Here is a 17324-nt window from a genome sequence, read left to right as displayed (position 1 = left end):
ATAAGTTCAAAAGGAAAATAATGACATGAAGACATTTCAATTAGCTCATGTCGGCATGCGTATTATGTAGTCAGTCGAATGTTCTTCATACGCGCAGGCATATATTGTTCCGTTGAAAATGATAGGCAGGGTTTGTTTAGGTATGGACTAACAGTGTGTCGATTCTGCTACGTTAATCAGAGGCTCCGTCCCAAATGGTACCCCATTCCCTACATATTGCACTACTTTTGACCAGAGCTCTATGGGCCAAGGGTCAAAAGTATTGCATTATATAGGGAATGGGGTACCATTTAGGACACATCCATAGTGAAAAGAAAGGCCCGTTTGGACCTTGAAAAATAGGAAGCTCTTCAGAAACAAGCAGGTAAACCCCATATACTCACATACACATTAGATACACACATACACCTGCACTCAAAGACACAGGCACGCACACTCACACGCACGCACACACTCGCACACTAAACGGGGCAGCAGGTAGCCTAGCGGTTAATAACGCTTGGCCAGTAACCCAATGGTTGCTGGTTTGAATCCCCAAGCCGACTACGTGGAAAATCTGTTTATCTGCCCTTGAGCAAGGCACCTAACCCTAAATCCTCCTGTAAGTTGCTCTGGATAAGAGAGTCTGCTAAACTGTCAATCACCATTTTTATTCTGGCAGACCCTGATTTCATTGCACTGACCTCTCTCTGAGAGCTTGCCATGAGCCCACCTAACTCCAGACCTGACTACCAGGCAGGACAGGCGTTGTCAACCCTAGAATCCTACCACATCCGACACAGAGTTGATTTATTTATTAGATTTTCTTCCTCTACAAAGACCTGTATTGATTATTGGTAAATACTATGAATCCCAAGCTACACCTCTCATCCAAATCCCATTTAATAAAAGGTTTGGATTTTACAAATGAAAGTCATTTTTGCACATTGATATTATTGTCTACGTTGAACACCTTTGGACAGTGTTGATTCAGCTACTGCGCAAAGTCTCTCAGAGTACTCTGAAAGTACAATAACAAAATAGTGTGTGATAAATGTATGTTGCTCTAATAGAACATATTGGTGTTCATAGGTGTTGGACTAAAATCATTGTATCAAACCATTAGTGTATACCCTTTTTCTTTGCATTTCATTGTTTTTAAAATATGGTGACTCACTATAATGCTTATGTGTGTGATTTCATTGCCAAGTCATGTAGAGCTGCTGTTCCCTGGATTTCAATAATAAGGGGCGAATCCTAAGTTATACTTAAGTTTACTTAGTCTTCCATTGACATCAATGCATGACTAAGTGAAAACATGACTTAAATCGAAGTTAGGATTGAATCCTAATTGAAACATTTGAAACAGTTTCAATGGTCGCTGCTACATTCTGTCGATGTCTCTTATGTCTCCGGAAGGTTTTAGACATGTCTCAGGTGTTCTCCCTAACAATTCAAACAGGTTTAGGTAAGTTACCTCAAATGAGTGTACATGCATGCGTATGTGTGTGTGTGTGCGTGTGTGTGTGTGTGTGTGTGTGTTGTGAACCCCGTGACAGTAGTATCCCACAGGGGGAAAGAGACTGAGTTTCCCTATTGTCTGCTGTTATTGTGCTGTGAGTCACAGTAGCAGCCTCACCCAGGGTCACCAGAGTAGAGAGGCTGGCTGTGTCTCAAATAACCCCCTAGGTAGTTATTGTTTTTGTGCACTAGGTAGTGCACAAAAACAGTGCTCTATTTAAGAAGTAGGGTGTCATGTGGGACACAGTTGCTGTCTCAGGCTTTCTGACACCCAACAGGATTAGCTAGTGTGCCCTGACAGCACTCCGTCTAGACCCACTGGTACACTACCCCTCCCTCAGTAACTTTCCTTCTTTTCCAATGAATCAGAAACATTATACATTATGCCTCAATGCTGTGGTACTGGTATACCTGTTGTTTGGGTGACAACAGGTCACTTGGTTGGTGGAATATCGTTAAGAAGAGTTGACATCACAAGAAGAAACATCGCTGGGAGTGAGGAGTGGGGGGGGGGGGGGGGGGGGTGGGGGGGGGAGCTACGTCAAAGCTGAAAGTTCAACGGAGAGGATCAAATGGAGAGGATAAAAAATCATAAATATACAGTATTCTCACTCAACTATAGAGCTGTGACCGTCCCCCCTCTTTTGTTGAAGTAAATAAAGATGTGATTATATTACAAGCACCCTACCCTTGCCATTCAGTGCTGTGTGTGCCTGTGTGGGTGTTTGCGTGCACCATTGTAGGTGCGTGTGTGTGTGTGTGTGTGTGTGTGTGTGTGTGTGTGTGTGTGGGAGGGTGGGTGGGAGGGTCTCTGTCTCTATCTGTGTGTGTCTCATAGTCTGGTCTGGGCCTCGGGGATGTAGATCTCAATACTGTCTGCTGTGCTCTCGGTGACAGAGCTCTGTCGGACCGCGAGGGCCCGCTTGGCGGCCAGCAGACGTTTGCGAGCCTCCAGCCGCTGTCTAACAGAGCTCTCCAGAGAACGGTCCCTTGCCAGGGGAGGATGGCCCCTGTGGGGCTTCTTTGGCACTGGAGGGGCGAACCGTCTCTCCTGGATGGACGGGGGAGGACAGACAACTACAGTTAGAGGCCATCTTCTGTGCCTCTGGCAGTAGGGGCACAACGGCAGCCATTTTGTGTGGAGGTTAAAGAATGCATGACTGACATGACATCAGCAGTTTGTTGTAGCTTGCATGGTGTGAGAGCATGCAACATGGTTCACGAGAGTGAGGTTATGGTTGGTGCCCACATGAAAAAATACTATAGCATACTATAAATACCATTGTATTTGCTGTAGTGTTTTTGCTGACTTTACTGTAGTACACTGTAGTATTTACTACAGCAGGAAAATAAAAGAGTAATTCATGTAGCGTTTTTGCAGATTGTAGTATACTGTAGTATTTACTGTAGTGTTTTTGCAGACATTTCTGTAGTATTTAGTGTAGTTTTCTTTAATATAGAAGTGGAGACTTTCTCCTTCAGGAAATCTCCTTGAGAATTACAAAAAGAGCAAATTCCCATAACCTCTAGGTAGGTAGGACTGGGATCTGAATGGATAATTCATAACCTCTGCTCTTTTCTATAACTTATAACTATTTACTACAGTGTTTTTTTTTGTGTGGATAATACTGTAGTATTTACTCTATTATTCTACAGTATACTACAACATTCTATAGTAAGTACTACACATGATCAAGGGATACTACAGTGTGTAATATAGTATTCTACAGTATACTACAGTTTACTACAGATTTCTACAGTAAGTACTGTGGTATTCTATAGTAAACTGTTGTATTTGTTCATGTGGGTGGTGATGGCTGTGGCCATTTTGTGAGAGTACGCAGGCAGAAGGTAGGCGTGGGGTGTGCGTGGGGTAAGAGTGGCCAGCAAGGTCAGCGAGGCCCGACGGTGCATGGCAGGTAGAGTGACTTCTCAACAATCCAGCTCACTGTCAACAACAAAACAAAAAAATAAAAAAATAAAAAAACACAGCAGTCATGCAGTCACGTCAGGCAGGTTATCACACAACATTACAACAATCCTTTTACATGCATTACAACACCTTATGCTACATTGAACTAAAATCTACGTACGTTAATCATATTCAGCAACAATGAAAGTAGAAGCATCCAGGACAAAAACACCATTCCATTGTATTAGATTACGTCCAGACTTAAAGGGATAGGTCACCCAATTACAACATTGCTTACATTATAAACAATATTGCATTTTGTAATTTGGGGGAACTATCCCTTTAAGGTGGATCTGGCCTATATGGTCTACTACATTGAGTGGTACCTTTATCACGGGGGGGTCCAGCGGTCTCCAGTTGTTGGCTTTGAGTTGGTGCAGCTCATCAAACTTTAGGCTGATGTTCTCGATGGACAGCTGCAGCATGTCCCAGAAACCAGCCAGATCCTGGGAGATGGGCCTGGGGTTGGCATTGGGGTTCTGAGAGACACACACACACACACACACACACACACACACACACACGCACGCATGCGCTCGCACCCACACAGACACACACACACACACACACGCATGTACGCACCCACACACACACACACACACACACACACACCCACACACACACGCATGTACGCACCCACACAGACACACACACACACACACACACACACACACGCATGTACGTACCCCCCCCCCCACACACACACACACACACACACACACGCATGTACGCACCCACACAGACACACACACACACACAAACACACACACTTAGTCAGGACAGGGTTGTAACCACTCTCATTTCCCCATCCGTATGTCATCAGCATACTGGTGTGGGACTATTTCACCTTGTATCTCCACACTTCAAGGTCAGTATGCTTTGAGTGGTGCTCGACTAGAATCCTATTTAGAATTTGCAACCATAGCGGTGTTTTGTTTGACACTGAGGGTCAATTATAAGCTTGTATAGATCATCTCATTATGTGACAGTTGGCTATGAAGGGCCTGCTGACGCAGTAGAGTGATTTAAGATTGGTGTGTATGTGTATTACATACCAGGTTCTCCTCACACAGCTCCCGAAACTGCTGGAACTTCTGAGACATGAGCAGCTGGGCGCTGCCTACTGCACTGCGGATCTTCCCCAGGACTGCGGAAAGTCACACACACACACACACACACACACACACACACACACACACACACACACACACACACACACACACACACACACACACACACACACAGACAGTCAGACATCAATCTTAAGTTAAATAACCTTGGAGTCACACAGACTTTGCCTTTGATGAGTGCAAGGCTATAAATATGTGGAGAGTGGGAACTGGGAACCTAAACTGTGAGATTAGATGAAAGGGGGAGTGTTTATCCTACACATCAAATAAACAACGCCCCCGCCATGCTTTGAGAGTGCCTACCGTCTCAATACACAACCTCGACTTACATGTCAGAGGGAGGAAATTCACTGCAGAATCCTTACACAAGGGCTGATCAGCAGACGTGCCAAAGTTCACCACCCTCACATAACGCTGTGTTCTCCCCATCAGAAATAATGCATTAGCCGTAGCCCTTTCCTGCAGTCAAATTACCAAAGCGCCCTCTAATGGCCTCATGGGTGGAATGTTATTATTATTTCTCATAATTTCGTAATTAATCAACATTTATCATTATTTTCTGTACTTTCTATATTTCAGTCTTCTGTGGTGCACACTGAACAAAAATATAAACGCAACATGCAACAATTTCAAAGATTTTCCTGAGTTACAGATATAAGGAAATCAGTCAATTTAAATACATTTGTTACGCCCTAATCTATGGATTCCACATGACTGGGAATACAGATCTGTTGGTCACAGATATCTTACAAAAAAAGGTAGGGGTGTAACGGATGTGAAATGGCTAGCTTAGTAGCGGTGGTGCGCGCTAAATAGCGTTTCAAATGGTGACGTCACTTGCTCTGAGACCTTGAAGTAGTTGTTCCCCTTGCTCTGCAAGGGCCGCGGCTTTTGTGGAGCGATGGGTAACGATGCTTCGTGGGTGACTGTTGTTTTTTGTAGTGACTGTTGTGTGCAGATGGTCCCTGGTTCGCGCCCGGGTATGGGGGAGGAGACGGTCTAAAGTTATACTGTTACAGGGGCATGGATCAGAAAACAGAAAAATCTGAAAAAAGTCAGTATCTGGTGTGACCACTATATGCTTCTAGGCGGCACGACACTATTTCCTTCACATAGAGTTAGTCAGGCTGATCAGGCTGTTGATGTTGGCCTGTGGAATGTTGTCCCACTCCTCTTCAATGGATGTGCAAAGTTGATGGATATTGGTGGGAAGTGGAAGACATTGTCTTACACGTTGATCCAGAGCATCCCAAACATGCTCAATGGGTGACATGTCTGGTGAGTATGCAGGCCAGAACTGGGACATTTTCAGTTTCCAGGAATTGGGTACAGATTCTTACAAAATGGGGCTGTGCATTATCATGCTGAAACATGAGTTGATGGCGGAAGATGAATGGCACGACAATGGGCCTCAGGATCTCGTCACTGTATCTCTGTGCATTCAAATTGGCATTGATAAAATGCAATTGTGTTCGTTATGCTTAGCTTATGCCTGTCCATACCCTAACCTCACCGCCACCATGGGGCACTCTGTTCACAACGTTGACGAAATACACGCTATCTGCTATCTGCCCGGTAAAGTTGAAACCCGGGATTCATCTGTGAAGATCACAATTCTCCAGTTTAACAATGGCCATCGAAGGTGAACATTTGCCCACTGAAGTTGGTTACGTCAAGGTCAAGACCCTGGTGAGGACGATAAATACAGATGAGCTTTCCTTAGATGGTTTCTGGCAGTTTGTGCAGAAATTATTCGGTTGTGCAAACCCACAGTTTCATCAGCTGTCTGGTTGCTGGTCTCAGACAATCCCGCAGGTGAAGAAGCCGGATGTGGCTTGTAGAATTGCATTGCAGAGGCAGTTGCAGTGCGTTCGGTGTGGTTTATTGCCCCAGCACAAGGTGCGATTGTGTAATGATCATGCTGTTTAATCAGCTCTTGACATGCCACACCTGTCAGGTGGATGGATTATATTGTCAAAGGAGAAATGCTCACTCGATACGGATGTAAAGAAATTTGTGCACAAATTTTTTGAAAACTGCGCATTTCTGGGATCGTTTATTTCAACTCATAAACGCAACATGGTATCAACACCTTACATGTTGCGTTTACATTTTTGTTCAGTATATACATATACTATTCGGATGCAAACTCAAAATGTAATGCATTTCAACTCTATATCTGAAATGGTTCAAAGTGTCTCATTTTTTTAAAGCCCATAACTATGTGTGTAGTCTGTACTTGCTTTTGTTTCAGAGTAGATTTGTTTAAGACTACCAAGAAACACTGTGTGTGACCCTGATTTAGCCCAATGCAGTACAAGTCTAAATGAAGAAAACATTTATGTCACTAGGGACAAACCTAAGGAGTAGTATTCTAGTTGTACAAAGGCTACCACATTGGGCTATTCTGAGAATGCACCCCAAATGGCACCCTATTCCCTATAGAGTATTACTTTTGACCAGAACCCTACAGTACCATATTCCCCCTGGTCAAAAGAAAGTAAACAGGGTGTTATTTGGGATGCAGATAGTGTCAGTGTAGGGCTGTCAATCTGGAGCTATGGTGCTGGCAGTAGCCTTGAACGATATCATTAAGTGAGTTTGAGAATGAAAACCCCTATTGAGCGTGGCTGTGAAAGGCCATTTTACTGTACAGCACAGATGTGTGGTGGGACCCAGCTGGCTCCCTATTGATAACTATGCCTGGTAAGTCGGCAGAGGAGATAGCAGGCAACAAGCAGGTAGTGTGGCCAGCTGCCATGAATACCCAGTGTGTCCCAAATGGCACCCTATTCCCTATGTAGTGCACTACGTTTGAACTGAGCCCTATCGGGCCTCGGTCAAAAGTAGTGCATTATCTTGGGAATAGGGTGCCATTTGGTACTCAGACAATTTCACTCTGTCTACTAAGTCTGTTGGGTCATTTGGAGGACACAGACATAGAGAGGGGAGGAGGGAAAAAACGCAGGGATACAGAGAGAGGGAAAACAATGGATATAACCAGTGGTGAAAAAATACTCAATTATCATACTTGAGTAAAAGTAAAGATACCTTTAATAGAAAATGACTCAAGTAAAAGTGAAAGTCACCCAGTAAAATACTACTTGAGTAAAAGTCTAAAAGTATTTGGTTTTAAATATACTTAAGTATCAAAAGTAAATGGAATTACTAAAATGTACATAAGTATCAAAAGTAAAAGTATAAACCATTTCAAATTCCTTACATTAAGCAAAGGAGAAGGCACAATTTTCTTCTTTTTTTGACGGATAGTCAGGGGCACGCTCCAACACTTAGACATATTTATAAACTAAGCATTTGTGTTTAGTGAGTCCATCAGATCAGAGGCAGAAGAGAGGACCAGGGATGTTCTCTTGATAAGTGTGTGAATTGGACCATTTTCCTGTCAAAATGTAACAAGTCATTTTGGGTGTCAGGGGAAATGTATGGAGTAAAAAGTACATTATTTTCATTAGAAATGTAGTGACGTAAAAGTAAAAGTTGGCAAAAATATAAATAGTAAAGTAAAGTACAGATACCACAAAAAACAACTTAAGTAGTACTTTAAAGTATTTTTACTTAAGTACTTTACACCACTGGATATAACCTTCACACACCATGCACCAACACCACCAAAAAGCACAAATGCAGAGAAGTGTTAGTGATTCTACTGAACCCCAACCCAACTTCTGCACCAGTTTCCATATATTCAGCGGAATATTCTCGAGGTGTGTAGCCACCACTCACTCTCGTCCGGCAGCTCGTTCTCCATCTCTTCCTGCTCCATCTGTCTGCACCAGCCCTCCATGCGCTCCATCTCGGCCTGCAGCAGCTTGAGGAACCAGCGCCCGTCCCTGGGACACAACGACCCCCTCCCCTCCACCACCTCCATTGGGCCCTCCACTTGGTCCATCCAGGGGTCGGGTGGGGGCAGGATGGATGGGTCGACACCCACCTCGCCGTACTCCTCCACAGTCAGGGCGTGATAGTGGTTGCCCGAGCCCTGGATGGAGACGGTGGAGGTGGCGGAGTCCCGGGAGAACTGACGGGGCATGGTGGCCGAGTGGCGCATCGCCATCTCTGGAGCGTCGACGGGATAGTAGTCAGGGTCGTCTAGATCGGCCTGGACCGCCGTGGTCACACTGTTGGACCTGGTCATCCTGTGGTAACTGGAGAGAGAACCACAGATCTAAGGTCAGATGTTAGAAAATGTGGGGCTAGTAGAAGACATGCAGGCGTAGTATATTAACAAAGATCCCAGATCAGATCAGCCAGGTGTGGGGTGTTTGGGAGGAATGTCATGGGAGCGTTTGGTCACTTGGCTGATTCAGAGGCAATGGAGCATGGTCTCATCAGTCCCCCTGTCCTGCTGCAGGGCTGAGTCTCAGAGATAACACACATACTCACCCTCAGGGCCACACTGTACAGCTTGGGGTGAAGCTTTTGAATTGGTTCGGGAGGCTTTGTGCCCCTGTAACACTCCCATTGCCAAGTCTCTCAGAGCAACGTGCCAACACACTAGCACAAAGTCACACACTTGTACGCAAATAACATATTTTCAAAACACGCACACACACACACACACACACACACACACACACACACACACTTGGCTGGTTCTATACAGCATCCCACCACCATCAGAGTGATGAATGAGAGGCCAGAGGCATGGTGAGTGATAGAGAGAGAGGTGCCAACTGAATGCACAATGAGTGGACAGTCAGCAAGCAGAGACACCAGCGGACTACAGCAGGACACACACACCCACACCCACACACACACACACACACACACAAACAGTATAGCACGGACACACCGAAATGACCTGCCCACAGGGTGACACACATACAGACCCAGAAGTCGCTCCATCCATCTGCCTCACATCTCCGGTCAGTCTCTCTTCCTTCACCCATTCATCTATTCCACCTCTGCACCATTCATCACGCTCTTCCGCGAACAGAGAACAAGAGGGGAGGGGACCCCGGAGAGATCAAAGACACTCACAGTGGAGTTGTACCAGCCCTGGATGTGTGTGTGTGTGTGTGTGTGTGTGTGTGTGTGTGTGTGTGTGTGTGTGTGTGTGTGTGTGTGTGTGTGTGTGTGTGTGTGTGTGTGTGTGTGTGTGTGTGTGTGTGTATGTGCTTGCAGCAGTTAAAGAGTAGCTGTCCTCTGAGCAGGTGTGCAGTCATAATGATCTCAGCCTGCTTTATAGCAGCTCCCTCCTAACAACTTCCTGTCTGTGTCAGGGCAGTGAGGGGTAAGGCCAAACACAACCCATATTGACTGACTGAGGAGAGGGAGGGAGCGAGATATGTAGTGTTCACAGTCAGTCTCTCTGAGTGTTCACAAACAGCCCACTGACACCCCTATCAGATCACAACAATATCACAGTCTACTTGAACAGAGCAATACTCAATCATGAGGCATCAAAGCCAAAGGAACTGAGTAATATTTAGAAATGCTATAGATGGAAGGAATGTAGTGTGGAAACCTACCAAAAGAAGGTTTAGGCAACAACAAATTCAATCCCTTTTAGACAACTTCCTGGACAAAACGTTCCACTGTAATAGTGAAGGTCTAAACTTGGCAGTAGAAAATCTAAAAGGTATATTTGACCTCTCAGCTTCCCTATCAAATCTAAAAATGTCAAACAGAAAACCGCAGAAAATTAACAACAATGTCAATGGTTTGATGAAGAATGCAAAAACCTAAGAAAGAAATTGAGAAACCTGTCCAACCAAAGACATAGAGACCCAGAAAACCTCAGCCTACGACTTCACTATGGTGAATCACTAAAACAATATATAAATACACTATGGAAAAAGAAGGAACAGCACATAAGAAATCAGCTCAATGTAATTGAAGAATCAATAGACTCTAACCAAACATCAAATGAAGAGTTATCTATCCAAAACGGAGATGTATGGGTGTATGGGTAAACCACCTTCTCCAATCTTTTTGGCTCTATATTTTTATTTATTTAGCCTTTATTTAACTATGTAAGACAGTTAACTTCTTGGTAACAGGGGGGCAGTATTGAGTAGCTTAGATGAATAAGGTGCCCAGAGTAAACTGCCTGCTAGCCTGTCACAGATGCTAATATATGCATATTATTAGTAGTATTGGATAGAAAACACTCTGAAGTTTCTAAAACTGTTTGAATGATGTCTGTGAGTATAACAGAACTCATATGGCAGGCGAAAACCTGAGAAAAATCCAACCAGGAAGTGGGAAATCTGAAGTTTGTAGTTTTTCAACTCTTTGCCATTCCAATATACAGTGTAAATGGGGTCATATTGCACTTCCTAAAGCTTCCACTAAATGTCAATAGTCTTTAGAACTTTGTTTGAGGCTTCTACTATGAAGGGGGGCTGAATGAGAGGGGATTGAGCCAGGTGTCTGGCAGAGTGCCACAGGCTTGTGACGTGAGAGAGTTAGCTCTCGTTCCATTGCTTTTCTACAGACATAGGAATTCTCCGGTTGGAACAGTATTGAAGATTTATGATAAAAACATCCTAAAGATTGATTCTATACTTAGTTTGACAAGTTTCTACGGGCTGTAACGGAACTTTTTGAACTTTTCGTCCGACGTTCGGCTGGACTTGAACGCGTGCTTTTGGATTTGTTTACCAAACGCCCTAACAAAAGAAGCTATTTGGACATAAATGATGAACTGTATCGAATAAAACAAACATTTATTGTGGAACTGGGATTCCTGGGAGTGCATTCTGATGAAGATCATCAAAGGTAAGTGAATATTTATAATGTTATTTCTGACTAATGTTGACTACACAATATGACGGATATCTTTTTGGCTGCTTTGTTGTCTGAACGCTGTACTCAGATTATTGGATGGTTTGCTTTTTCCATTAAGTTTTTTTGAAATCTGACACAGCGGTTGCATTAAGGAGAAGTATATCTCTAATTCCATGTATAACAGTTTTATTTTCATCAACATTTATGATGACTATTTCTGTAAATTGATGTGGCTCTCTGCAAAATCACGTATGTTTTAGAACTACTGAATGTAACGCGCCAATGTAAAATTAGATTTTTTGATATAAATATGCACTTTATCGAACAAAACATACATGTATTGTGTAACATGACGTCCTATGAGCTGGAAACATGGCTGTGTTTTTCTGTGAGTTGGTGGTGACCTAAAATAATCCTTGTGGTGCTTTCGCTGTAAAGCCTTTTTGAAATCAGACACTGTGGCTGGATTAATGAGAATTGTATCTTTAAAATGGTGTAAAATACTTGTATGCTTGAGGAATTTTAATTATGAGATTTTTGTTGTTTTGAATTTGGCGCCCTGCACTTTCACTGGCTGTTGGTGAGGTGGGACGCTACCGTCCCACATATCCCAGAGAGGTTAGGAACAAATTCTTATTTACAATGACGGCCTACCCCGACGCTGGGCCAATTGTGCGCCACCCTATGGGACTCCCAATCACGACCGGATGTGATGCAGCCTGGATTAGAACCAGGTACTGCAGTGACGCCTCTTGCACTGAGATACAGTGTCTTAGACCACAAAGAATAAACTGCAAAAACATATACATGATCAAATACACATCTTAGAATCAACTATTAAAGACTACCAGAAACCACTGGATTCTCCTATTACCTTGAATGAACTACAAGGACAAAATAAAAACCCTCCAACCCAAAAAGGCCTGTGGTGTTGATGGTATCCTCAATGAAATGATAAAATATACAGACAACAAATTTCAATTGGCTATATTTAAACTTGTTAACATCATCCTTAGCTCTGGCATCATTTGGAGACAAATTTGACCCCAATAACTACCGAGGGATATGCGTCAACAGCAACCTTAGGAAAATCCTTTGCATTATCATTAACAGCAGACTTGTACATTTTCTCAATGAAAACAATGTACTGAGAAAACGTCAAATTGGCTTCTTACCAAATTATCGTACCACAGACCACATATTCACCCAGCACACCCTAATTGACAAACAAACAAACAAAACAAAGGCAAAGTCTTCTCATGCATCGTTGATTTAAATAAAAAATCAATTTGGCATGGGGGTCTGTTATGCTAATTGATGGAAAGTGGTGTTGGGGGAAAAACATACGACATTATAAAATCCATGTACACAAACAACAAGTCTGCGGTTAAAATTGGCAAAAACCACACACTTTTTTTCCACAGGGCCGTTGGGTGAGACAGGGATGCAGCCCACCCTCTTCAACATATATATATCAACGAATTGGCAAGGGCACTAGAACAGTCTGCAGCACCCTACTGTTTGCTGATGATCTGGTGCTTCTGTCACCAACCAAGGAGGGCCTACAGCAACACCTAGATATTCTGCACAGATTCTGCCAGACCTGGGCCCTGACAGTAAATCTCAGTAAGACCAAAATAATGATGTTCCAAAAAGGTCCAGTCGCCAGGACCACAAATACAAATTCCATCTAGACACCGTTACCCTAGAGCACACAAAAAACGATACATACCTTGGCCTAAACATCAGCTCCACAGGTAACTTCCACAAAGCTGTGAACGATCTGAGAGACAAGGCAAGAAGGGCATTCTATGCCATCAAAAGGAACATAAAATTCAACATACCAATTAGGATCTGGCTAAAAATACTTGAATCAGTCATAGAACCCATTGCCCTTTATGGCTGTGAGCTCTGGGGCCTGCTCACCAACCAAGAATTCACAAAATGGGACAAACACCAAATTGAGACTGCATGCAGAATTCTGCAAAAATGTCCTCTGTTTACAACGTAGAACACCAAATAAAGCATGCAGAGCAGAATTAAGCCGATACCCACTAATTATCAAATCCAGAAAAGAGCTGTTAAATTCTACAACCACCTAAAAGGAAGCGATTCCCAAACCTTCCATAAGGTCCCCTAAGCAAGCTGTTCACAAACACAAACACACCCCACAGAGCCCCAGGACAGCAGCACAATTAGACCCAACCAAATCATGAGAAAGCAAAAAGATAATTACTTTACACATTGGAAAGAATTAACAAAAAAACAGAGCAAACTAGAATGCTATTTGGCCCTAAACAGAGAGTAAACTTAAGGAAAGCGTTGACTATGTACAGACTCAGTGAGCATAGCCTTGCTATTAAGAAAGGCCGCCGTAGGCAGACATGGCTCTCAAGAGAAGACAGGCTATATGCACACTGCCCACAAAATGAGGTGTAAACTGAGCTGCACTTCCTAAGGCAACAATTGAAGAACAAACACCATTGTAAATACATCCCATATTTATGCTTTTTTATTTTCCCTTGTGTACTTTAACCATTTGTACATTGTTCCAACACTGTATATATAAATAATATGACATTTGTAATGTCTTTATTCTTTTGAAACTTCTGTATGTGTAATGTTTACTGTTAATTTGTATTGTTTATTTCACTTTTGTATAATATCACCCACACTTGCTTTGGCAATGTTAACACATGTTTCCCATGCCAATGAAGCCCCTTGAATAGAATTTAATTGAGAGAGGGAGAGAGAGAGAGAGATGGGGCGGGGTGTGAAGGAGGGAAAGAGAGGGAGGGACAGAGACAGAGAGAGCAATAGAAAGAGAGAGGGAGATGGAGAAGGGGAGAAAGAGATAGGGGGGAGAAGATAAAAGACCAAAGCAAAAGAGGGTCTTGTTACAGTGCAGTCTGGTGGAGTCCTTCACGGGGCCCTTGTTACAGTGCAGTCTGGTGGAGTCCTTCATGGGGCCCTTGTTACAGTGCAGTCTGATGGAGTCCTTCATGGGGCCCTTGTTACAGTGCAGTCTGGTGGAGTCCTTCACGGGGCCCTTGTTACAGTGCAGTCTGGTGGAGTCCTTCATGGGGCCCTTGTTACAGTGCAGTCTGGTGGAGTCCTTCACAGGGCCCTTGTTACAGTGCAGTCTGGTGGAGTCCTTCACGGGGCCCTTGTTACAGTGCAGTCTGGTGGAGTCCTTCACGGGGCCTTGTTAGAGTGCAGTCTGGTGGAGTCCTTCACGGGGCCTTGTTACAGTGCAGTCTGGTGGAGTCTTTCACGGGACCCTTGTTACAGTGCAGTCTGGTGGAGTCCTTCATAGGTCCTGGTAAATCACTTCAGTGATTAAGTGAGGCCTGCTCTGCTCTCCAACTGGGAGAAAAGCTGCTCCAAGACCGGATGACTTTGTCAGTCTGGATTGTGGCCACAGTAGAACTCCTTAATTATAAGATATAGTTTTCTTGTTTTAGTCTGTTCAGGCTAAGTCTAGATAAGCTGAATCCCAGTTTGGGTCACAAAGTTGTCCCAGTTTTATTAAACACTTTGGGAGCAGTGTGGGGATTTACTTTTTGCTCTACGTTATCCACTCAGGTCCAGAACCGGGGGAAAGCTTTTAGGGATGTGCGCACACCACCCCTCTAAACATGGAAAAGCTGAATTAACACAATTTGGGAAAGCTTCCTCAAAGCCTAAGTCTAGAACGATGCTAATAGCTAAAACCTATTAGTAAAAGTTATCACTACACTCTTAGAAAAAAGTGGGTACCAAATGGGTTTTTTAGGACTCTCAAGTGGAGGAGTGGTCTAAGGCACCACATCTCAGTGCTAGAGGCGTAACTACAGACACCCTGGTTCAAGTCCAGGCTCTATCACAACCAGCTGTGATTGGGAGTATCATAGGGCAGAGCACAATTGACCCAGTGTTGTTCAGGTTTGGCTGGTGTAGGCTGTCATTGTAACTATGAATTTCTTCTTAACTGAATTGCCTAGTTAAATAAAGGTTCCGTTTAAAAAACATTAATAATTTGCTGAGTGATAGGGTTCTACCCAGAACCATTTTGTTCAGAAGAACCCTTTCGGAAGACAAGGCAAAGGGTTCTACCAAGAACCTTTAACATCCTAAGAACTGGCTGTTTTATGAGTATTTGGAAGGCAAGAAGGGTTCTTTGGAAGGCAATAAGGGTTCTACATAGAACCATATACAGTATTTACAGTTCTGTGAAAAGGTTTGCCCCCTTCCTGATTTCTTATTTATTTGCACATTTGTCACACTTAAATGTTTCAGATCATCAAACAAATGTTAATATTACACGAAGATAACCCAAGTTAACACAAAACGCAGTTTTTAAGTGATGATTTTATTTATTAAGGGAAAAAAGCTATCCGAACCTTCATGGCCCTATGTGAGAAAGTAATTGGCTCCTAAACCTAATAACTGGTTGTGCCACCCTCAGCAGCAACAACTGCAATCAAGCATTTGCGATAACTGGCAATGAGTCTTTCGCATCGCTGTGGAGGAATTTTGGTCCACTCTTCATTGCAGAATTGTTTTAATTCAGCCACATTGGAGGTTTTTCGAGCATGAACCTCCTTTCTAAGGTCACGCCACAGACTAGGCCACTCCAAAACCTTATATATATATTTTTTATCCATTCAGAGGTGGACTTGCTGGTGTATCATTGTCCAAATGCAGAACCCAAGTGCGCTTTCAGTTTGAGGTCCCCAACTAATGGCCGGACATTCTCCTTCAGGATTATTTGGTAGAGAGCAGAATTCATGGTTCCGTAAATCACAGCAAGTTGTCCAGATCCTGAAGCTGCAAGGCAGCCCCAGAGCATCACACTACCACCACCATAAGAAATCTGGAGGGGGGGGCAAAGCAAATACTTTTTCACAGCACTGTATATATATACATATATATATATATATGGCTGGTGGAACTGCTCATAATAGAGGGTTCTAGGAAGAACCATCCAAAGATTAAAGGGTTATTGGTAGGATCCTTCATAGAGGGTTCTAGGAAGAACCATCCAAAGATTAAAGGGTTATTGGTAGGATCCTTCATAGAGGGTTCTAGGAAGAACCATCCAAAGATAAAAGGGTTGGGGGTAGGATCCTTCATAGAGGGTTCTAGGAACCGAAGAACCCAGTAATGGTTCTACTTAGCACCTTTTTTTTCTAAGAGTGTAGGACTAGGGGTACAAGGCATTTTAATGGAGCTTACATGTCATGGGTGTATTCCAAATGGCACCCTATTCTCTTTACAGGGCACTACTTTTTGGCTCCTGGTAGGGAATAGGGAGCCATTAGGGATTCAGCCTGTGTCTTTGTCCCTTTGTCCTCCTTAACATGACCATAAAGCAGTAGGTCTGATCGTCTCTGACTGACTTTTCAAGACGGTCAATGTGGATTGAGGACCGAATGGTTTAAGACCACCATAGACCATACACACACACCCACATTCCATGTTACCAGTTACTGCAAAGCCAGCTGTGGAAACAAACTCCAACCTTCACCTAACCCATATGCCGCCATCTTGGAATGAGTTCATCATATGGAATGTACGGGCCCAGGACATAAGTTGGAACACCTTCGTAGAGTATCTGTCATTTAAGTGAGGATTATAAATGAGATTGGAATCGGTATACTTGTCGTCCAGGCGGTATGTAAAACAAATCATTCACTTTATCATAAAAGTATGAAACTTGGTACACTTGTACAGTTAAGGAACCTGAACATTGTCTAAACTCATAATATTATGTTTTTATTTTTAAGGACATTTTTCAGTTCATACAGGATGTGTTAATGATATAATCATAGAGTGAGATTATTGATGATAATTTACATTAGACAACGTAAACTTGTCTTAGCAGGCGGTTGACAGATGTCTTTAAAAGGCAGCCAGGTTGTTTGTAGTGTTCTTATATTTTACTGCTCCCCTCCACTCCCTCTCAGTTTGGCAGGCTTAAGCCCAGT

General features: G+C 43.3%; 1 protein-coding gene across 1 annotated transcript in view; it reads right to left on the bottom strand.

Annotated features, from left to right (window-relative positions):
- Positions 1-2251: 2251 nt before the first annotated feature.
- LOC110535601 (disks large-associated protein 1) overlaps positions 2252-17324 on the bottom strand; it is a 239260-nt gene continuing 224187 nt past the window's right edge. The window contains exons 10-13 of the mRNA XM_036935331.2: positions 8347-8768; positions 4528-4619; positions 3799-3951; positions 2252-2551 (exon numbers count right to left, since the gene is read on the bottom strand). Of these exons, the coding sequence (XP_036791226.1) occupies positions 2333-2551; positions 3799-3951; positions 4528-4619; positions 8347-8768 (886 nt within the window). The 3' untranslated portion in view covers positions 2252-2332. The remainder of the gene's footprint in view (positions 2552-3798; positions 3952-4527; positions 4620-8346; positions 8769-17324) is intronic.

Source organism: Oncorhynchus mykiss, chromosome 11, assembly GCF_057628025.1.
Source record: "Oncorhynchus mykiss isolate SJ-2025 chromosome 11, ASM5762802v1, whole genome shotgun sequence".
Classification (NCBI taxonomy): domain Eukaryota; kingdom Metazoa; phylum Chordata; class Actinopteri; order Salmoniformes; family Salmonidae; genus Oncorhynchus; species Oncorhynchus mykiss.
The sequence above is the reverse complement of the archived record's forward strand: the minus strand, read 5'-3'. Positions and strand labels throughout refer to the sequence as shown.